Source organism: Chiroxiphia lanceolata, chromosome 7, assembly GCF_009829145.1.
Source record: "Chiroxiphia lanceolata isolate bChiLan1 chromosome 7, bChiLan1.pri, whole genome shotgun sequence".
Taxonomy (NCBI): domain Eukaryota; kingdom Metazoa; phylum Chordata; class Aves; order Passeriformes; family Pipridae; genus Chiroxiphia; species Chiroxiphia lanceolata.
In genome coordinates, this window is record NC_045643.1 from 18,972,461 (window position 1) to 18,995,319 (window position 22,859).

At 39.1% G+C, this 22,859-nt stretch overlaps 2 protein-coding genes across 6 annotated transcripts in view; one reads left to right on the plus strand and one right to left on the minus strand.

Moving 5' to 3' along the window:
• The window catches only part of METTL8 (methyltransferase like 8), an 80,523-nt gene that overhangs the window by 25,907 nt on the left and 31,757 nt on the right, over positions 1-22,859 (plus strand). The window lies entirely within an intron of this gene.
• DCAF17 (DDB1 and CUL4 associated factor 17) overlaps positions 1-22,859 on the minus strand; it is a 40,088-nt gene that overhangs the window by 7,482 nt on the left and 9,747 nt on the right. The window contains exons 9-14 of one of the 5 annotated variants that reach the window (XM_032692591.1): positions 20,774-20,916; positions 19,278-19,387; positions 18,797-18,884; positions 17,151-17,246; positions 15,591-15,746; positions 14,105-14,830 (exon numbers count right to left, since the gene is read on the minus strand). In XM_032692591.1, coding sequence (XP_032548482.1) covers positions 14,711-14,830; positions 15,591-15,746; positions 17,151-17,246; positions 18,797-18,884; positions 19,278-19,387; positions 20,774-20,916 — 713 coding nt within the window. In that variant the 3' untranslated portion in view covers positions 14,105-14,710. Of the gene's footprint in view, positions 1-3,834; positions 4,077-14,104; positions 14,831-15,590; positions 15,747-17,150; positions 17,247-18,796; positions 18,885-19,277; positions 19,388-20,773; positions 20,917-22,859 lie in introns of those variants that run through there. The other 4 variants (XM_032692592.1, XM_032692593.1, XM_032692590.1 and 1 more) reach the window with 4 other exon arrangements.

A 22,859-nucleotide genomic window follows, 5' to 3' on the forward strand; every position in this document is an offset into this window, starting at 1 on the left:
CATTATCCTTAGCTGTGATTTCAAGATGAAAGACTATGCTTGCTTTAAAATAGATTTACACTCCTTCTCCTTGCTCTTGCACATTGTCCACCATCTCCCTTCTCCCATCTGCAGCAGTTCAGAGACCCTTCATGCAGGTAATTCAGCTTTTTATTTGAGCAAAAAATGTACTTGGGGGGTGGGGTGTGGGGGGTGTGTGTGTGGGTGTGTGTGTTGATTTTCTGCTAATTGAGTTAATTCAGTTTATGCATCTGGCAAGGGCCAGCTGTCTGACAATGGCCAGAGCTGGCACAAACAAATGTGTATGAAGATAAAGTCTTAGTCAAGGAGAAAGCTGAAAGGGAGAAGTAGAGGAAAAAAGTAGAAATATTTCAGCCACAGTGATCTGTTGGACTGTCTCACCCACGTAGGAAATTTCATCCACACAGATGAAGTTTGACTCTATAAAACCACATGGTGATGTGGTAGACTTGGATTTTTCCTTCTCTTTTCTGTGTAAGCACTCTTAAGTAACATTCTTGTTGTATTCCTTTATTAATATACTGCTGATGTTAAGCTACTGATGATGTTAAGCTACACCCTCATGTATTAAGACCATTTAAAATACAAGTTATATGATATTTATAAATCATCTATGATGAGGAATATTAATTTTTCAATTACCTTCCAAGATTTAGTGTCAACCTACAACTTTATTGTCTAGAACATACATGTGACTCATAAACAGTAGAAGACTGATCTGAGAATGGGAGACCGACTACCCCACCTTCCTTGTTCTGACTCACTCTTTTATTCAATCTTCCACACCCCAAAAGCCACCACGCTGCTCCTCTGCAACAGAGATTGTCACCTCTTTGTAGAAAAAAAAGATATTCTTTTATAAGGTGAGTAATGGGAAATTCTCAAAAACCATTTACACCACATTATATCTTGATGGGTTTCTTAATTATTCTTACCAGAGGACTAATCATTCACAGGCCAAACATGAACTATCATGTAAATATTCCTTTGGATCATGTCCTGAGTCTGCAGTCACTGTTCAACAATTGCACATGTGAATTTATTAACTTATTTAACCCATTCTATCACACTACTATTCCTTCAAGCTCTTCTTAAAACTCATCTTTTCATCATGTTTTTTTCTTATTTTCAAAAATGTTGCTGTACTAATATGCACACAGTTTTATTGCCTGCGTTTTTCTCACTTTAAGTCTAGGAAATCTTGTGGACAATTACTGTGCACTGACAGTGTTTTGTCAGGTATCATTTACCCATAGGTGCTAATCCACAAATATTAAATCTTAATATTACCATGCCTACAGCTTTTCCACTTGATTGACAAGATATATACAACACTTTTATTAGGGCACATCTACTTCGCAGTGTGCACATTATATTATAGTCATCTCTTCTACCTCCTACAGACAATACAATATTTCTATCCTTTGTATAGACTAATAAACTCAAGAAACAATTGGTTTTGTTATTATTTAAAATCCTCCACAAAAATTTAAGCAAGATTTTTTTAGATACTCCTACTTTTAACTACTTAAAGACTTGTGTTTCTTGTGTGTTTCCAAAGAGGTATCTGATTTCCCAGTCTCATCCAAATTACTTTGAATTCAGTGGCAGACTTTTGTCAGTCAAATTTGAATCAGATTCACAGTGGTATCTTATCTGTTGATATTTTATCTGATTTACTACAATACTCCTTCAGTGTCTAACTTTGCTTTTCATGTTATATAACAGGATTTCCTCCGTAAATAATGATCTAAGTGAATTCCTTGTATATGTGGGGGTTTTTAACTATGGTAAACCTCCATTTACTTTACATATATCCTTACCTACAGAAGGTTTGAGACAACACCCTTTCTCTGTGACACAGGGAAAAAGCTGAGTTTCAGAGGAAAAAAAAATAGAAAATACATAGGAAAAAGCTGCAGAAAATCTCTCCCTATTTTCTTTAAAAATGCTATACTTATATAAAAAACCCAGTAGCTTAAGCACAGTAAGTAGTATAGATCTCAGTGAAGTCAACAGGTGAATTTCATTGCTTATTTATAGCCTGAAATTACACTTCCTATTGAGCAATATTTTGTAGAACAAGCTCGAAGTACTGTTTATTGCTCAATAGTACTTTGTAACTTGAAGCCACAAAACTGAGAATACCACCACTCCCAGTGAAAAAAAAAAAATTTACAGTGTACGTTCAAATTACAACATTCCCTTCATCTCCGGAACTAGACAGCCTTCGGCATCTTCCAACCTCTTGACTGGCTGGGCTCCTGCTGGAGAGCAAGCGAGCACACGAGATGCATACATGTTCCACTGAAATGAATGCTGGACAAGTCTTCTGGCTGGATGAATGCAATATATCATTCAGTAATGAAGCAAATGTAAATAAGGTTATTAAAAATTAAATTCCAAGTTTGTCTAGATAAAATTTGAGTTTATATTCTATTACAAAGAAGAAATAGTCCTGATTACAATTATACTGTAAGTTGCCAGAGGTTCTTCCTTCCTTAAAAACAATGGAATCTTCTCTATCCTCTCCCCTCAAAACTCAGTGGTAATATTGTGGGAGCATTTCAACTGTTCTATGCAGTATTTATTTGCCCTTCATGGGGCGATTACTAATGTTTCACTTAGTTCTCTGCATACTGAAACTAGCAAGATTTGTGTCACCGAGTTTATAAAAACATTACGGTTGGATGCTGTTCTCTCTGTCAGATTTTCCCATTACTTTTTAATGCCATTAGCATAAATTTACACTCCCAAATTTCAGGATTTTAAAGGTACAGTGTAGTGATGTTATTTTTTGCAATATTTAGCTCTGGTTAGAATATATTCACAGGGCAGAGAAGCACTTCTGTGGCGCTCTCTCATTATCTGCATTTCAAACTTTACAGAAAGCATTGTATATTTCTTTCCTAAATTGACAGTTTAGCAACTACAGTGTGTCTAATTTAGTTGATTTATTGGAATTACCCAACTATGCCAACAGCAAAACACAGTTCCAACTCCCGTATTCCTGCTGGCCTCAAGGAACAACCCTTGCACAGAAGACCCAACACACTAATTGGTGGGATGGAAAAAATGATACTGTTCATTTTCTAAGTGTAATGGGAAACAGTTAAATGTCAGTACAAGGCTGAACTCTGTGAAGTCAAATGTTCATACACTCTATAAACAACAAAACAATACAAAAAAGCAACACTGCATCATAATAATTGCATGTTATTTAGGCGACAAAATTAAAAATTAATTTAAAATATATCTTTTACAAAACAACTTATGCTAAGTCTGGGCTGAAGAACTGCATTTTAATGGTGCTAATGGTGCTACATTTTCTCTGGCACAAACCCCATTCCTGGATCAAGCTTCTGTGGTATTGAACTTTCCTTTCTCCTCTCGGGACATGGGAGAGAGCCAAAAGAGAAACTTTCCTAGGGCAGCATTTCTGGCATTTAGATTCTCAACCTGCATAAATTCAGGCTGCCTAGGAAAACACACCTCTCAAATATTACTCAAAGTACACAGCAATCCTAGGCCAGGGTAAACAAGGTCCTACAGGAAAAAGAAAGCCCAAACCGATACGTAGCAGTTTTAGCTTATTACAAGGGACTCTTTGTACCTTCTCGGGGAGTGCTAGCTTCCCTGAACCGCTCCGTCCGTGCACCAAGGACCAGCCGCAGCGCTCCCGCTGTCACCCGCTATCGCCCGCGGGCCGCCCCGGGGCTCCGCCCGCCGCCCCCCGCCAGGCTCCTCCGCAGCCCCGCGCCCACCCGCCCCGGCCCTCTCCGCGTCAGCCCCGGACCCGGGCCCCCGACGCACCAATGCCCTGGATGAAGACGAAGCCCGTGACGACGAGGACGGGGTGCCAGTTGAACTCTCCCGCGCCGCCGTCCCAGCTCAGCCCCTCGCGGTAGTGGAAGACCCAGACGAAGGAGAGGATGACGGACACGAAGCCGACCAGCAGCGCGGAGGCCAGCAGCGCCAAGAATCGCCCGTAGTCCTCCATCTTCCGCGCCCCGAGTGCGGCAGCGAGCGCCGCGAAGTAGGGGCGGGCCGGCGGCCGGGCGGGGTCGAGGTCGGGCCCGGCGGGGATGGGACGGGACGGGACGGGACGGGGAGCTGCAGGGTCGGGAGCAGGGCAGCACGCCGCGCCCTTCCGCGCCCTTCCGCGCCCTTCCGCGCCCCTCCGCCCTGTGCGCCGGCCGCCCGGCGTCCCGCGGCCGTCTCAGCGCTGCTTTTTACGAGGAACGTATTGCCATTTTTTTTTAAAAAAGTTTTCACAAGCTCTGAGTGTTCCCTCGGATTCAGAACCGCGCCTTAGAAAAGAATTTTCTCTGTAAACCTGTCCCTTTCCAGGGTGGTGGCCCCACTGCGCTCCCCCCAGCAGCGGAGTAAAGGAGCTGATGATAGTCGGGGGTTGTTTCGTGGGGGAGCCTGTAGTGGACGTTGGGGAATTTAGAGACCTGCCATAAAGATAAGCCACTACAGCCATAAGGACTTACAGATAAGGCAGGAGCGCTGCTGTGACGAAGAGGCAGACAGAGCATACAGAAAATATAAGAGTTGGAGGAGCGCACTTAAAGATACTGATGGATTTGCCTGTACTTGGAGCACGGCTTGCCATCATGATCGTCCCCTTCCAACTGGATTCGAGTGCTGCAAATGTAGAACAGATGCTAACCAGTTTCATATATGGAGTCTGGCCTAAGTATGCAGAAGGATGTGGACATTGTTCTGTTGAATAGCGTAAATATATCAAATGTCCAGTAGCTAAGAAGGGGAGTGCATGAAACTTAAGACAGTTCCAAAAGGTATGGAAGGACCCATTGCAGGGAAGTTAGAGAGGAAAAGAGAAGGAAATAAAACAGAATTGCAAAAGAGACAACAGGCAGCACCTGCCAGAAATATTACATGATAGATTAGACCAGTTTTTTCAAATCATGTATTCAGTCACTTTTTGCTTTGCTTAAGAACATTCAGCTGGCTCTGAAGCCTGTCAAATGCAGTAGTGATACTGAAAAGCGACAAACAAACTTGTTAACTCCTATTTGTAGGTATTAAAAAGCAGCATGCTGGATGTTTGGAGGACAGCTCCTCTAATCAAATGTGCCAAATGACAGACAGACAGGGCTTTTTATTGCATATTACATATTCATTAGATATTCTCGCTTAATACAGTGTCATTAGTTTGCTTTGCATAGTCACCCCCCCATAGTCACCACCCTTGTTTGGTCCTGCTGAATCTTCTTCATTGTCTTGACCTCAGTTCTTGAGCAGGCACAGCGTCATTGTGTTTCACCACCAAAACCAGTAACGTTTGTTCTTTATCTTATTTGAGTTTGCAGAGCTTAGTTTGCATCCTATTTGTCTGAGTACATCCCTCATCTAATTCTCTAGGATTTCTCTAAGATTATATTGTTCCTTATTTGGGCATTCCGGAGTGCTGTGAACAATGTTTCTGTTTCTCCTGTCAGTAGGAGGCTATGCCCAAACATATATTCAGCACTACTTTCTGGTATTTGATTAGCTTACTTTTAAAATATACATATAGTATCGAAATACATATGATATGACTTAGAAATGCATTAACTGATTGAGAGAAAAAAATATTTTTTTTTACTCTGGCTAGTCTTTGAGCTGTCTGGTATCTCACACTCAAATTGAGGCCTAAAAAAATGAAAGGAAACAGTTTTATGGAACTTAAAATAGTTTCAGTAGAATACTGCCAATTCAAACACCGTACTTATGAAAGTGCTGGAAACATCTACATAGAGACATGAAGACCAGGCCAGATTGGACGAGGATGCAAATATATTTCTTCATTATTCTCTCTAATCTCTTAAAAATAGATGCTAAGCTCTGACATTTTAAAGAAAAGCTTCACTTGGACATCAGTTGTTTACAGATGTTTAGCTTTAATTTGCATGGATTTGGTGTGACCTGCCCTCAGGATTTAAGTCGTTGCTCATTCTAGTCACAATGGGAACTAGAACTGATAACACTGATACCATGAAGTTTCACAAGTCACAGCATCTCTGAGAAGCAAAGATCTGAGCCCTGAATCTTCTGATGAATGCACTTCCAAGGACACTGTGATTAGCTTATGAGGCACAAAGGTCGTCTCAATATTATGGTCATAAAAATTTTACTAAGTTTTTTATGGATTGTTAAATTCTTTGTGTGCAAACCAGCATATAGTAAAACCATAGATCTGCCTACTTGTGCACAAAAAATATCATGTGGGTTAAACAAAGTGGTACTCACCATCTTTTGAACAATCAATCTTTGTTATATTTTTTTAAAAAAAAAATATACTTAAAGAGTATTGTAAAACCTTCAGATTGATGTTGAAATTTTACAGATAGCAAAGCATTGTTTTTATGGTACTTGTCAGTTCCATGCAAGGAATTGCAAAAATATTACATAAAATTCCAAAAAAAGGATTCACGGGCTCCAAAATGTGTCCATTCTTTTCCAGTTATATGGGGTGGTCTAATAAAATTACTCTTGTCTCTGTAAAGCCTAAAAACTGATGCAAATATTTATTTTGATTTACCTTCTATGAACCTAAATCTCCCAACTGCAAAATACTTCAAGTTCCCACTGATTTCAACAAGCTTTCATTACATCCAGTACCCCAACAGTCCCATATAGAAACTTTCTACCCAAGTGGATTTTACTTATACCTAAAACTGTATTTCTCAGAAGACTTTCATGAATTCCTATAGCTCAAACCAGTTTACCCTGTTAAGCAGCAAATAACAAGATCAAACGCAAAATTTTATTGAACTGAAAAATGAGACCCAGTTTTGCCAACTAACCATGGATGAATTTTTTTGAAAACAGAATTGAAGAAATGTGAAAGCTTACAGATTGCTACATAAACCAAACCAGAACAAAGTGCAAAATAAATTCTTAGACAAAGTGAAATGTTCTTTATGGAACATCTGTAATACAAAGAGGATTAGTAACTCCTACCTGTATTTCTCCTTGTTTCCTGTTCTTCTGCCTCTTCTTGCCCACCTGATGCAAATGTCAGATTGGTCTTGAATCAGAAGCAATCCTTAGCACAGCTACAATGTCCAAGTGGATTCCATGTTTACATGGGAGTGGGAACTCAACGTGATACAGCTGACTGCTGAGGGCTGAATGATGTATTTGATAATCTCTTTGGAGAGAAGGGCAGGATGGGCACTCTTTTAATACTCAAAGCAGATCTTATCAAGAAAAGTCAATCCTTCCTTATCTTTTCATTTCCTAGGCACTGACTGGGAAATTCCACCTTGGCGTCTGTACACCTGTGCTTATCAAATACAAATAGAATCATAGAATCAGCTGGGTTGGATGGGATGTCTGAGATCATCAAGTCCAACCCTTGATCCACTACCGCCATGGTTGCTAGACCATGGCACTAAGTGCCACATCCAGTCTCATCTGAAAAAACTCCAGGGATGGAGAATCCACTGCTTCCCTGGGCAGCCCATTCCAATGCCTGATTACCCTTTCTGTAAAGAATTTCTTCCTAGTATCTAACCTAAACCTCCCCTGGCACAGCTTAAGACCATGCCCTCTTGTCTTGCTGGTAGTTGCCTGGGAGAAGAGACCGATGCCCACCTGGCTACAACCTCCTTTCAGGGAGTTGTAGAGAGTGAGGAGGTCTCCCCTGAGCCTCCTCTTCTCCAGGCTGAACAACCCCAGCTCCCTCAGCCTCTCCTCATAGGACTTGTGCTCCCTTCACCAGCCTTGTTGCTCTTCTCTGGACCTGCTCCAGCACCTCAATATGCTTCCTGAACTGAGGGGCCCAGAACTGGACACAGCACTCCAGGTGTGGCCTCACCAGCGCTGAGTGCAGGGGAAGAATCACTTCCCTGGTCCTGCTGGCCACACTGTTCCTTATATAGGCCAGGATGCCATTGGCCTTCCTGGCCACCTGGGCACACTGCTGGCTCATGTTCAGCTTCCTGTCAATCCAAACTCCCAGGTCCCTCTCTGCCTGGCTGCTCTCCAGCCACTCTGTCCCCAACCTGTAGCGCTGCAGGGGGTTGTTGTGGCCAAAGTGCAGGACCCAGCACCTGGTCTTGTTGAACCTCATCCCGTTGGAACCAGCCCAACTCTCCAGCCTGTCCAGGTCCCTCTGCAGAGCCCTCCTGCCTTCCAGCTGATCGACACTCCCCCCCAACTTAGTGTCATCTGCAAATTTGCTGATGGTGGACTCACTCCCCTCATCTAAATCATCGATAAAGATATTAAACAGAACTGGGCCCAACACTGATCCCTGGGGGACACCACTAGTGACTGGCTGCCAACTGGATGCAGCACCATTCACCAGCACTCTCTGGGCCCGGCCCTCCAGCCAGTTCCTAACCCAGCACAGAGTGCCCCTGTCTAAGCTGTGGGCTGCCAGCTTTTCTAGGAGTATGCTGTGGGAGATGGTGTCAAAGGCTTTGCTGAAGTCCAGGTAGACACATCCACAGCCTTCCCCTCATCCACCAGGTGGGTCAGACAGGACCTGTCCTTCCTAAACCCATGCTGGATGGGTCTGATCCTTTGTCCATCCTGTAGGTGCTGTGTGATTGCACTGAGGATGATCTGCTCCATAACCTTGCCAGGCACTGAGGTCAGGCTGACGGGCCTGTAGTTTCCCAGGTCCTTCTTCCACCCCTTTTTGTGGATTGGCATGACATTTGCCAACTTCCAATCATCTGGGACCTCCCCAGTGAGCCAAGACTGCTGGTAAATGATGGAGAGCGGCTTGGCGAGCTCTTCCGCCAGCTCCCTCATCACCCTAGGATGGATCCCATCTGGTCCCACAGACTTGTGGGGATCCAAGTGGCTCAGTAGGTCACTAACTCTTTCCTCCTGGATTACAGGGGGGCTATTCAGGTTCTTATCTCTTTCAACAAGCTCCAGAAGCCAGCTGTCCTCAGGACAACCTTTCTTACTGTTGAAAACTGAGGTAAACTGAGGTAAAGAACTATATTTCCACTTGTGTCCATTAAAGAATGGAGGTTTTCCTTGCCCCTCCTTTTGCTCTTGATGTGTCTGTAGAAGGACTTTTTGTTATCCTTCACAGATTGGTGAGATTAAGTTCAAGTTGTGCCTTTGTCTCTCTAATTTTCTTTCTGCATGACCTAACTATATTCCTAAACTCTTCCTGAGTAGCCAGCCCTTTTTTCCATAATCGGTAGGCTCTCTTCTTTACCCTAATTTCCTTCAAAATCTCCCTGTTCAGCCAGACCAGTTGTCTTCCCTGCCGGCTTGCCTTTCAGCACACTGGGACAGCCTGCTCCTGTCCTTTCAAGACTTCCTTCTTGAAGCATGTCCATCCCTCCTGGACCCCTTGTTTTCAAGGGTTGTTTCCCAGGGTACCCTCTGAACCAGTCTTCTGAATAGGCCAAAATCTGCCCTGCGGAAGAACAGTGTAGAAGTTTTATTGATGGCCCTCCTTGCATCCCTGAGTATTGAAAACTATTATTTCATGGTCACTGTGCCCCAGATGGCCTCCAACCACCACATCTTCCACCAGCCCCTCTCTGTTTGAGAACAGAAGGTCTAGTGGGGCCCTATCCCTGGTAGGCTCATTTACCAGCTGGAGCAGGAAATTATCCTCTATACACTCTAGGAATCTCCTAGACTGCCTCTTCTCCGCTGCATGGAGTTTCCAGCAGACATCTGGCAGGTTAAACTCACCCACAAGAACAAGGGCTGGCGATTTTGAGACATCTGCCAACTGCTTGTAGAATAATTCATCACCCTCATCATCCTGGTTGGGTGGTCTGTAACAGACTCCCACCAGCATGTCAGCCTTGTTGGCCTTCCCCCTGATTTTGATCCACAGGCACTCAACCTTATTGTTACTGACTTCAACTGATTTTGTTGAAGTAGAAATGCTGGAAGTAGGCTGCTTTAGTCCACAAAACAAAATATTTCTAAGACAGTCATAAAATCAAGCCATCTTCCAGGCAGCACAAAGAAGGGCTGTGGCATTATAAAGGGCTAAACTAGGAAGAGCGTGGTGTCAACATTCAGTTTACTAGATCTCCAATGTCCCAGAGCATGGAAATGTGCTGTGACCATGCTGCAAAGTGCATGTTAGAGGCAGCCAACACACACGTTACATACCCAAGGTTGAGACTAACCTCAGATATAATCAGGAAAACTGCTCGTGTATGAGTCTAAATGTGGAGCATCCAAGTAAACATGTTCACAGAATAATTTTCCTGTCTGTCTGCTGGCAAACAGCTCTCACTGGGGGCTGTCTGGAGAGCCTGCAGTCCTATCATGTGGAATGCATTGCTTCTCCTGCAGCATCTCAAGCAAGCCAGAGCTCTTTAACCACTCAGTGGAGTAATACCAGTGAATTTTAGATTCGCATTCCATGTTTCCTTTTTCTCTTCCCGAGAAGAATGTGCACTTACTCTTCCTTAAAAATATATTCCCAAGAGCTCAATTTCCTTCTCCACACAGGCAGGAACAAGGCATTTGTACTCCCAGTTTACTAAACGACTTATTAAGCTATACCACGCAGTTCTCAACAATTGCATCATTGTAATTCTTCACTCAACTAGGATACCTAGTTCTTTGTATTAAAAAAAAGAAACCCAGCCTATTTTTGCAGTTCATGTAATCTTTTGTTAGCCGAAGAAAACGCTTTAACTACTTTAAATTTGTTCAATCTATAAACATTAGAATGCATTGACATAAAATTGTTTTGGAGCTCCTGAAGGTTATTTGGGTCATCAGTTTGTAACTTCAGTAAAGCAGAAATAAATACTAAAGTTATAATTGCATAAATGCCAAGTGTAGCAACCAGAGAGCTTCAAGTGATCCTCTCTGAAAATCTAAGACTGTGAAATAGCTGCAAAAAAATATGTTCCCTTAAATATCTCTAACATTGATTTAAATACTGGAATTCTTGTTTCCTTCTTTTAGTATTCATAACATATCAGTCTGTGTATCAGAGACACCTGAAATCATATTGATTCAATGCAATTATTATTGGTGAGCCATTGCAACATACATATCAGATCAATTCACACATCTTCCAGGAAAAAAAAAGCTCTTTAAAAGTTGTGTACTGTGGCTGTAGCAATACTTGGCGGTCAGGAAAGAACTCAGTTGCTATTCCATGTTTTTTTGTGGTTCAGACTTAGAAAACCACATTTTTACTACCTTTTCCCCTTTTTTGTTCTTATCGTTTAGATTTTGTTCATTCTGGCAACAGCAAAAAGCTTGTATCGTACAACACTACATGAAATCCAACGTGACTTCACTAGTTTGTGATCTTTTTACTTCCTAGACCAACATTTTGCCATTTGCAGGCAGAGTGCCCAGAGATCTTGCTTTGAGCAGCTGACAGCAGTTCCTCCCAACTGTTCTTTCAGGAAACAGCCTACATGCCACCCTATGCAGATGTCCTTTCTAGCAGGTATTCCTATTAACAATTTTTATCATAACTGGGAAGCAAATTAATTTATTAGTTGTTCCATCATGTGGGATAGCTGTTACAGCTCCATAAGGAAAACAAATCTCTTGCTGGTGAGTTTTTGGCAGTCTTCAGTTAACGTTAAGTAATATAAATGGTATTTTTCTCAATAACAAAAGGAAAATAAAATACAAAATGGGAATAAAATGAGCAAGAAACTGTGCTGCTAAAGTAACTAGACATATCCAGAAACAAACAAACAAAAGAATAAAGAAACATTTCTCCACATTGAAAATGCAGAAAGTTTGGATGAAATCACCTAACTGGCAAAAGTGAGTAAGATCCCTTCAACTCTATGTTTGAAATACACATTTGAGTCTTTATTCACATTAACATTTCACATATATATTTACATCTCTCTATATATGTATATATAATCTTCTCCTTGCGCATCTAGTGCTAGTGAAAATAAAAGAAGCATGAACTTTTCAGCTTTGATCTTTTATTAAATTGCATTTGAAATAATTAATTGAGGCTTTATCTGCAGACTCTGGAAGCCATGGCATGAGTGCTAAGCACCCTCTGAAATACACAGGAAGTAAGGGAACTCACAATTTCATGCCAATAGTTCCTTAGTCTGACTTTTGTAAAACAAAAAACTATCAGTAAATGGGTTTCTTGATCATTAAGCTGCTGCCTATGAGAAGAAAATTTTTGTCTTCTCTATTTTATTAATTTCTGAATTTAGAAATGGGAAATAAAACTACATTTGAAAAAGTTACTTCTGTTTTTTCAAAGCTTTTTTTCCCCCTCTTTTCTTGTACTAATGTCACATTTTGGTGTTTGCAGATAATTATGCTGGGCATGTGCACAAGAATATTTTTTCCTCTGTAATGGAAACCACATGGGTTTCCTCGGAACTTTTCCACTTTACACACACTGTTACTCTTTAGCATACTGAATTATTCAGATTGTGTAAGAGATTTCCAAGCATATAATTTACATTATGAAAAAGAGAAACCTAAGTGCTCTAGAATCATCATAAATGGACATCAAAATATAGGTCTACAAGTCAGATTTAATGTATTAATTCAAATTATCAATTTGACACTGCACAATAGTACACCCCTGCCAGCAACAGTGACCAAAAAATGCCTACATATGAAGTCTCCTGGCAAAGTAGGTTTTTTCTGGTGGATGAGTTTAAAAATGTAACTTGAAGTAAAAGCAGCTGATTCAAGTGAGCTGCCACCAAGCATTGCAGGTATTTTTATTTGGTTTAGATAGAGTTATTTTTTTAACAGTGTAAAAAAGTACTGGTTTGTGGTCAGGATTTTCCTCCCATTTAAATAGAAGTTTATTTTTAGAATTTTCTGAGTCTTTGCATAGGTACAGAAGGCAACTCACAGCTTGATTCTGTTTCTTTGGTGTGTTCCAGCCCATTAGTAAGTAGGGTGTGAAGACAGAAGTGCTCAGGCCTAATTACTGGGGATTCTTTATTCTTAAATAGCTTTCAAGGTGTTTTAAAGCAAAATACTCCTGTTTCTGAATGAAAATGTCTATGTGTGATCTTCCAGGATGGAACATCTGCCATTATCTGCAGTGCAGCAACACGGTGAGTGTTTAGAGTGATAGAATTTCTTACCTGAGATCCCATAATCTTCATCAAAGTCTGGGCTGCCTTTTGGTCATTACAAATTGCTGCATTTTTGGATACTGATGTGCATTTATAGATTTACCAGACTATCAATTCAGAAGTCTGTACTAATTTAAGAATAAGCCACTGGGAAGTATAGCAAACCCTTGAAAGCTAGAGCTGATCTACGTGAACAGCACTTGCAGTATTTAATAAACAATGAAGTTTAAATGTCTTTTTCTAGGAGGAACTGCTTCAATAACCCAAACAGAAGTGAGCATAAAATGTATCTTAAGTAACTGCTTGAGATTTGGGTCTTCTGCCTTATAGACTCATTACCTTCATGTATTAGTTACGTAGTTACTTATAAAATAGCAGGTAATGGACAGGTGTTCTTTCCTGGACACTAAGTGAAAATTTATGGAAGCCAGGGTGGAAACTACGTGTTGCTGCTGCCCTTTATTACTACTGCTGTTTCATTATCTTCATAAATGTCCATTTCGTGTTGTTTTTTTCTTTCCACAATTATAGTTCACTTTTTCTCTTGCATTACACTTTTTCTAAAAACTCAAAATAGAAAATTTTTATCATTCTTCTAGAGCTCTTCTCCGCTGCATCTTCTAGAATGATCCATGTTTAATTAGTAAAGCTTGGAGTAAAAAGAATATTTGCATTTATAATTACCACGGTCATGATGATGGTGGTGGTAGTGAGAAATCAGATGTTGGTCATGCCCTCCAAGAGCTATTCTCCTGATCCCATCTTTGGCTTGCATTTGGAAACACTCTTTATCACCATGAAGTCTACAGCCTGAGTTTTGTTGTGGGTGCTTTTTAATTTAAAATGAAAGCCCGCATTCTGCAGATTCTGAATATACCACATGGCACTCCCATGCATCAGGCAGGATGCACACAGTGATCAGGGTGAGCAGCTGGGAGCTTTGGCTCAGACTCCTGACAACTCCTGACCCTTGGCACAGGGAGAACCAGAGAACTGCTATATGTATCTGTAAAAATATATATTAAAAAGACAGTAAAATACATAATTGATTAATAGTTCTCTTTAAACCAACACATACACAACCAGAAAACCTGCGTGATTTCATTTCTCACACAAAAACAAGAGAAGGTTTTTGTCTAAGTGGTTTAATGGTAACACTGCAATTTTCATGCTACATATAAAATTTATCCTAGACAGTTTTATATACTTTGTTTAATTGACAGTCTATATTAGAGTTGCATAGGTAAAACTATGTAAGACAGATCACAGCAGATGGCAGATAATCAGTAAGTCCACATCTTTCTCCTTGATGTCCAGTATTTCAATCCTATTGCTGAAGAGAAGCAATAAATGCTGCACCTAGCATTAATGAACTGGTGAATACATGAAGAGCCATTATGGACTACAGGCAAGTGTACAGTGTTACAAAGAAAAAAAAAACCCCAAACCTCTTGTAGCAGTACAAAATGTTATGATTAAATCCTGCCAGAAAAACAGTAGCTGACTACTTTCTATGTATGGAGTCCTTAAATAACATCCAAACTGAAGTCTCTGTAGTTGTTATGGTTTAAATATATTCAAAAGTTCTCCCTCCTTTTTTACAAAACACTTTCTGTTTTTTCATGGCTTGAACATTAATCATCTTTTGCAGTATCACAGACCATTTGGTAAACGTAACAACTGAATCTCCTGTTAGGCTTCTGTTCTATATGTAATACAAGGTCTTTGTCGAAGTAAACTTCATGACTATAAGTCTGAAATGAGAAAAAAAAAATTGGATTGTAGTCTCTATTTCCACAGCTTGTTAATATCCATACCATTTTCCATGAGGAACAAAAAATATTTAACATTGGTGACCTCCATGATCAGGCAGGATTTTTGTGGGGATACACAGAGATTGCCCTTCCAGATAAAGGACAGCATTTTAAAACTTTGAGAGGTTTCTCACATACCTATTTGAGGCATCTAACTGCAATTAGATGCATGTGATTTAAGATACCAAGTTGCCTACGCAGCCAGTGATAAAAGAGGTGCAAAGGTGGTGAAAATTTCAGACCATCTAAGCTGGATGTCCACCTAAACTTGGACTGTATGAACAGCCCATTCCATCTCTCCAAATACACACACAGGGAGGTCCATGCTTAATTCTATGCATGAGTAGTTCAACCTAAGATAGTGAAATTATTTACAAGTTGTAAAGTTAATCTGATGAAACTAGCCATAGGGTGAGTATTTAAGTTGATAAATACTTCAGAAATACATAAGGACAGCCCTTTCCCCAGCCAAAAAACCCAAACGAATCAACAAACAAAAAGAATAATAATTTCAAATAATGGAGATTTTCAGATAAATGAGCTACTGTCTGATGGAATACTTACAATTTTAGAGTTTGTAATTATTATTTTATACAAATCTCATCCCTATTTATATATTTGCTTCAAATCTGAACAAAAATGGCAGGTAAACGAGTATAGGGAAGAGACAGTGTGAACAAAAGACAGGAATTTTCCTCACCACATCCCAGGACTCCCGGAATGGAATACTCTTAAGGAGAATCCCATGTTCATTACAATGAAAATCAAGGTGAGCTCTTCCATCAGCTCCTATCTGAGTAACTGCCACAGTGGATAATAAATCCAGTTCATCTTCATAATCCACGATTTTGAATGTCTTAGGAAAAACAAAACCTCAGGTTTAGAAATCAAACGTAAATTCACATTCCCCTCCACCTAAATTGAATAGCTCTTTTTTCTTTCTGGTGAAAGCAGAATTGGAAAAATTCTACTTCTTAAGTCTTCTGGTCTGACAAAGAAAACTGTGGGACACTGATACCCAACAGGCATCTTTCCCAACACAAGTTGTCCAGTGTATTTCAGTGAAATTCCTTAAGCAGGAGAAAATAAAGTGATATTCTGAAGAATTATAATATGCAAGTAGATGTATTTTTATATATAACATACAGGATATAGAAAAAAGGTACTTCTAAAGTAGCAGAAGATATATATTTAAGCTCTTGATGCAGACATGGTAGAGACAGTGTAGCTTAAAACCTTTACTGGTTTTGAGAGGATGAGCATATTAGGGTAATTCCATTCACATGAATATTTCTATGTTCTGTTCAGAGCTCTCTCTTGCTCCATGGAGTGTGTCAGTGAAGAACTGAGACCAAAATGTAAAGACTGTGAACTAACTTAATTGCCTTTATTTCACTGTGACATACTCTTTAAATTCACGCCAGTCTTTTTCTTCCATAGTGTAAAAACATCTACTGGAATCCCAAGTAAAGTGTAACAGCAGGGGAAAAAAAGAGTGTGCAGACTATTTTTATTATGGTTAAAAGAAAAATTGGATAGAAATGAACTGCAGACCCTTAAGGGTTATATTGGACTGTGCTGTAGTTTTACCATAGTACAATCTACTTTCTCAGAAAAAAAGAAGTGACTACCAGAAACTGATAAATTTTAACTGTTGTGCTTATGACAAGTACAGCTCCAGCTCTAGATAGAGAGCTAAAAAATATTTTTCATAACCTCCTGAAGACTCAACACCAAAGCATGTGGCGTTTTCATTCTCAAGAAGCAGTTACTTAAAGGAAAAGTGTTAAATACCTTTTCCTGCAATCTAATCAAAGTAACTGGGAAAGGAAATGCAGTTTAGAGATATTACATCAAAGACAAGAGGAATCTAAAGCAGAGGAAAAAAAAGAAATTTCTTTAATTTCATAAAATGCTTTGTAAGGAGCATTTAAAGGAGATATTTGAATGGAGAAAAGAGTAATGGTTTGTCACATTAATATCTCCTTTCTTTGCCACTGAGGTCACATGGAGTTATGATGGTATCGTGGGGCACAAGAGCAGTTCTTGCAAGAAAGAGAAAATCCATAGCTCAAATGTCAACTAAGGGGAAAAGATGACAGAGCATTTGAAGCAATTAGAAGTTGAGAAGACAGATACAGAAGAGGAATAAAGAACTCAAAGACATACATAGCTAATGGTTATACCCACTGCACCTGAAACAAGAATGACTTCCGGATAGCTAAGCATCTAAAATAATCCATGAAGTGGTCTTACTCACTGCATCAGTTACCTCTTGTTCTGGGTCATCATCCAGCAAGTTAAAACGCTTTTTCACCACTCGACCAGAAGCTGTTACAGTAACAGTGTTGTTCACCTTTGGAGAAACATAGAGAAGTGTCTCTAGACTTCAGAGCATTTTAGTTTCCATCTTTTTGACAATTTCCTATATTTTGCTTTCTGAGCTTGTTTTAATCTCTCAGACCTTGTTTCACTCGTTAGCTGTGCATCGCCCTAGTGCTGCTATGGCTTCTTTATGAGGCTTCATGAACTTAGTGACTTTAATTGAGGTATTATTAATATTTACTCATATTCAGAAGTTCTCAGTCCTGTAGAGGTGGCAAAGGTTCTCAGCTACCATAATTTTTAGAACAGAAGTGTCAGAAACTAAGATGCTGGAATGAGAATTGACACAGCAAAGTCACCATCAGCTTGTTTCTTAAACTCTTAGTTGCAGAAGATGGGAAAAGTAGCATCTTAAACCACCACCGCTGCTTCCACTGGGTTCTTTTCCACAAGAAACATTCAAAACTGGGTTATCAATGTCACAATGGAAGTCAAAAGGAATAGGCACAGCACAAACAGGATTAAAACTCATATTTCTTTGTTCTTACTGTAACAGAAGTTACCCAAACAAACCCTAAAAAACCAGTTTGGCAAGTCATTAGATGACCTAGCTTTCAGTTTCTGAATTCAATGGAAGATTTACTCCTGAGTTTGTGTAGATTTTTAATACACAAACCTTTTTCTGCAAAAGCTTCAAAATTTTAGTATGACCGATTTCCAGGCATCTTACAGTACTCAAACTAAAAACCTGCTAGTAGGTAAGACATAACCTTGTCTGCTGAAGCAAAATGACAGTTCCAGCCATTATAAAAAAATTTTCTTCATGAGTGTGCTCTTTCACCGTTTTGATGTTAGATTGTCTTTGTGATTTTACATCACAAAAGACTTCACAAAACAACTGAGGTGATTTAAGAGCTCAGTCCTACCAGTAGGTTTAGATCATCTCCTCACCACTTGATTCTGCCTTTCTGCACTCTTCTGATCCACTGATGATTCAGTTCTGTTCTGCTCCAGTTCAGCTCAGCAAGCAAGCAGACAAGCACTCACCTTTTCTATTATTGTAGTGCACTGATTTGGCTCACCAAGAGTTAGCTGAATGCCAAACCTGTCACAAGAGAGTGACAGGTGTGCACGGCCAGGAAAAGAAACAGACTTTTGGAAGCAACGTATTGTCTTTGCTATCTTATGAAGACTTACCCCTAAGTTATGAGGGACTTGGAACATTCCTAGCATTTGTATGATCAACTTACCTGAGCACCAGAGAGGCACACAATTATCACTTAGTGGCGCCTTCATTTGAAGGAAATCTGTTATCATCTATTAAGTATGTTTTATATCCATGATACATGTGATACTGCACACCATAAAGAATGCTGAAAACTAAAGAAAAGACTGGAGGTTTCAGAAATCTATCCTGAAAATGTAACTGTTTTCAAAAATTTTTTTAAACTCTGATGATGACACAGAATGTCTTTCAATAAATCTTGAATAGAGCCCATAAAACACAGTGATTACTCATATATGCAAAACCCCCGTGTATTGCTCAAAATCATACATTGTGATCTCAGACACTAAACTCACACAGTTTTCTCTGTTGGCTACAATCGTAAAATCTTCTGCAATCTCCATTTGATCTGTACGATTTTTAACTTCCTTAAGCTTCAAGACTCTACAAAAGAAACAGAAATTACAGTCACGTATTCTAATCTGCCTACTACAACACTTCTACATAATCTTTTTAAATTGTGTACATAAAAACATCAGAAATAAGTGTAATGGAAATCAATTATTTTTGTAATTTATGTTTATCAATGACATTTTAACACAGTGGTCCTTGAACATTTTTCATATAAAAATCTAGACTCTGGCCTCCAGTGCCCATATTCATCACATAGAAATCTGCAGATGTTTCTACCAGAAATTCTGACAAATTTAAGACATTTTACAGTTTCTATAATTTAATGAGTGCTTGGGCCTGCAAACTGTCAAACTACTGAATTTGTGCAGTTATGCAACCTCTGCTCTGATGAAAATAGGATTTGAAAAAAAAAAAAGCTCATACTTTATCAAATTTGGTCCCACGTGGATTATTCTACCTGACATATCTGGATGGAAATAAATCCAGTCAGGTTCAAGTGAACAGCATTTCATATCCTGTATGCCATTTTTTGCCTGAAGAAGAAAAGGAATATTAGTATTTTGAAAGTCTCACAGATCTAATTAAAGAGGAAATACTGAACTCCTCACTACATACCTCTGAAGGTTTTTAAGTATTGCTCCTAATCATGACCAGAAAGGATGGCAGTGGAACAATAATAATAACAACAATAATAAAAAGACTCAGTTCCAATTCTCAAGACATTCCATGGAACAGTTTTAACATTTTTAATATGCAATAAGCAATGACCTTGTATCTTAGCTATATATAGTCCTTTCTCTCTTGAAACTAAGCAAAATGAAGATTTAGTCTACACTCTGCAAACACATCAACAATTTCAGCAATCTGAATATCCAAGACATGGGGTGTATCAAGACATGAGACAAACATTAGCACAAAGTCTGACTTGAGCTTCAAACCTCAGGCTTAGCCTCTTTGTGCAAATTATTTGTGGAGCATGTAAGCCTGGGACAGCTCGTGATTTCAGCAATCAGATGCAAGCTGGTTAAAACCTTGGGACTCTGGCAGTAGCTTTTTGTTGGTAAATTTAGCTGACATTGATCATTCAAATTTTCAAACATATGAACCCACATAGAAAAAAACAGATAAGAAAGGATTGTACATATCCATTTTAATCAAAATTGATCTTCAGCTAGAGTTGTGAAACAAAAGTTTTGAAAATAAGACATAGGAGGGGAAATCATTGATTTGATCAGGCTAGCAAAAGAGATAAGGACATCTACAGATGAGACTTATTTAGTCAAGAACTCTGAACAGGCCTAGAAGCTGCTTGTATTACAGAATCTTCAGGTCAACTCCAGGTTAAAAATAAAAGCCGAGATAGAGAGCTCACACAAAAGAATATCTGATGAACAGTACATAAAAATAATTAGGAATGGATTATACTGAGTCATAAAAGCTTTCTAGGGACAGAGAGGGATTAAACTGAGCAATGAAGTCTTTCTAGGGAGATTGAGAAGGCAAAAATCAAAAATAAACTACAAACATTAAGGAAATTTATTCTGCAATTTCTTAAAATTTAAAATAATTCTTTACTCAGCTTTTGGTAGGCTGACTACGCAGAAGTGCATTAAGATGTTACCATGCAAGGAATCAGGTAATGAGACTTAACTTTTAAGTCACGAATACAGTGCTTTGTAGACCTGACAGTGCCACTATTATATTGGAATGAAGAAATTATGAGAAGCAGTACTAATTCAGAAGGAAACATTTTACACATGACTCCATGGGATAGCTGATTTGATACTCTGGGGTGATCCCTGCAAAAGCACCACATTGGAAAACAAGGGTATTATTACCTCAAATGCTACTCAGAATAAGAGATGAAGACAGACATGATACACATTAATTTCAGAGAAGCTGCTATCTGAATATATTACCAAAGCATTGTCTTTCAGAGAACAAATATGGAAGACTCCTTTATGTTTTTTCTTGTTAGGTGTGATGATATAATGCCAAGGGTAACCTCCAATTTGAAATGCATTCTCCAGAGAAGATGCTTCAAATAGCAAAGGTGGGGTATCTGCAAATATTCGGTAATGTTAACACCATTAGTAGCAGAACAATCATAATTCCATTGATCCTTACAATTCTAAATTCCAATAAAGCTACTAATTGTTCAGAACTTTTGAAGACTGGTGGAAGTGCATTGGCTGTGAACTTTTTTCCAGCACCAGCTATGCTACCTCAGCTAACATCCAAGCACAAATCTGCAGCTCCCTGTGGAGGGTTACTGCCTTCTCAGACGTTGATGCTGAACTGCTCTTCTAATACCTTTGACTTACATCACTCCAAATGAGCTGGATGAGCAAAGACATAGCAAATAATTAAAATTAATCCAGTTCACCTGACTGAGAAAGGATGTACACATGAACAGATCAAAAGACCATATCAAAAGGGTCAATATTCTCTTGGGAAAAATAGCCATAAATAGCTGGAAACAGCAAGCAGCAGTCTCAAATAACAGCATTAAATGCAGAATCTGAATATTCTTTCTCCTTTTGTGCAATACAACAAAATAGTGTGGACCACAATGAATGCAATCTATAATCAATAAAAATATGGAAATTTTTGTAATTAATGTGTTTTTAGTTTTCCTTTGCAGTTCAGTTGGGATAAATTATAGAGATGTAATAAGCCATTCTTACAAGTCCTCTGTTTAGTAAATGAGAGAAGCATCTTTGAACGAAATGGACCGCACAGAACTTTACAACTTCTGACAACGAGCTAAATTAAAGCCATTTCTACAGCTGCCATAACTGAATCAATTTTAGACTGAAGATCACCTCTTTCTAACAATACAAAGAAAAGCTGGGGAAAATACCTGGCAAAATCTGCAGTTACAAGAGGCATTTAAACTGGCAGAGTATAAAAACACAAACTGAATTTCTGTGAGGAGAGCAATGTTCTTATCTGGACTCCTGTGTGCCAAAGGTTTTATCCAAATTTAGACTTGTTCTTATCCTACTTAGTCTAGATAATTATCCAGGTTCTAGCCAATGGTGCTGAGATGTCACATGACATGAGATACTATGTTTACAGAGCGCTTCTCGCTTCTCTCTTCTTCCTTTGTTCACGTTTCCAGCATATAGATTGAATGGAATTAGTTCACTGCCAATGGAAATGAAGTCTTTCCTGAGCTGGAAAGTGGCTAGTTGTCTAGCTGTCTTTTGGACTAACACATAGGAAATGGGAGATTCTGTGCAAGATATAACAAAGTTATAAAAAACTCAGGTATCTGCTGAAAATGTAAAGAATATTGAAGATGGAAGCATAAGCAGAGGACCTACTGATATTAAAATCAGTCAGAAAATGAAAAATGAGTTAAGAAAATTTGTTAACATTTAGTCCTACCAACTTTTAAAATAAAATATCTAGCAAGGTTCCTCAAAAATTCTGGTAGATGGACTAAATGATACAATTAAATATGTGTATGTATGGTATGATTAAGTAGCATATCAATCCTGAGCAGTACAGACTGTTGATAAAATATGCCTTTCTTTTTATGTTCATTTGGCAAAGATTTGCAAGATCATAGCCACTTAAACCACTGTGATAATGTCACTCTGCTGCCTCAACTCTCACTTTCCTGCTGTGTGTCACTCGCTCTCATTGCTTAACACCCGTTTTATTGTTTGCAAGTTCTTTCCCAAGTCTTGCCAGTTTTCAATCTCCAGTTGAGCTTCTTTGTTCACTTCCTTAAAACTTTCCAGACTCATCTAAAATAAAGTCATAAAGTAGTTCATGGCAGCATTAATAAGTATTTGCTCTAAAAAAAAAAAATCTACAAAGTATCTTCCTCCTTGATTTACTGTATCCTCTAACAGTAAATCAAACTAGTTTTAAGTTCTGGACCTTTAGAAGTTACATAATGAAGATTTATAGGTACTTTTCCATTCCTTCCACTGTGACCAAAATCAAAATCCTCACCAGTTAACAGTTGTAAATGAAGTGGTAAGTACATAG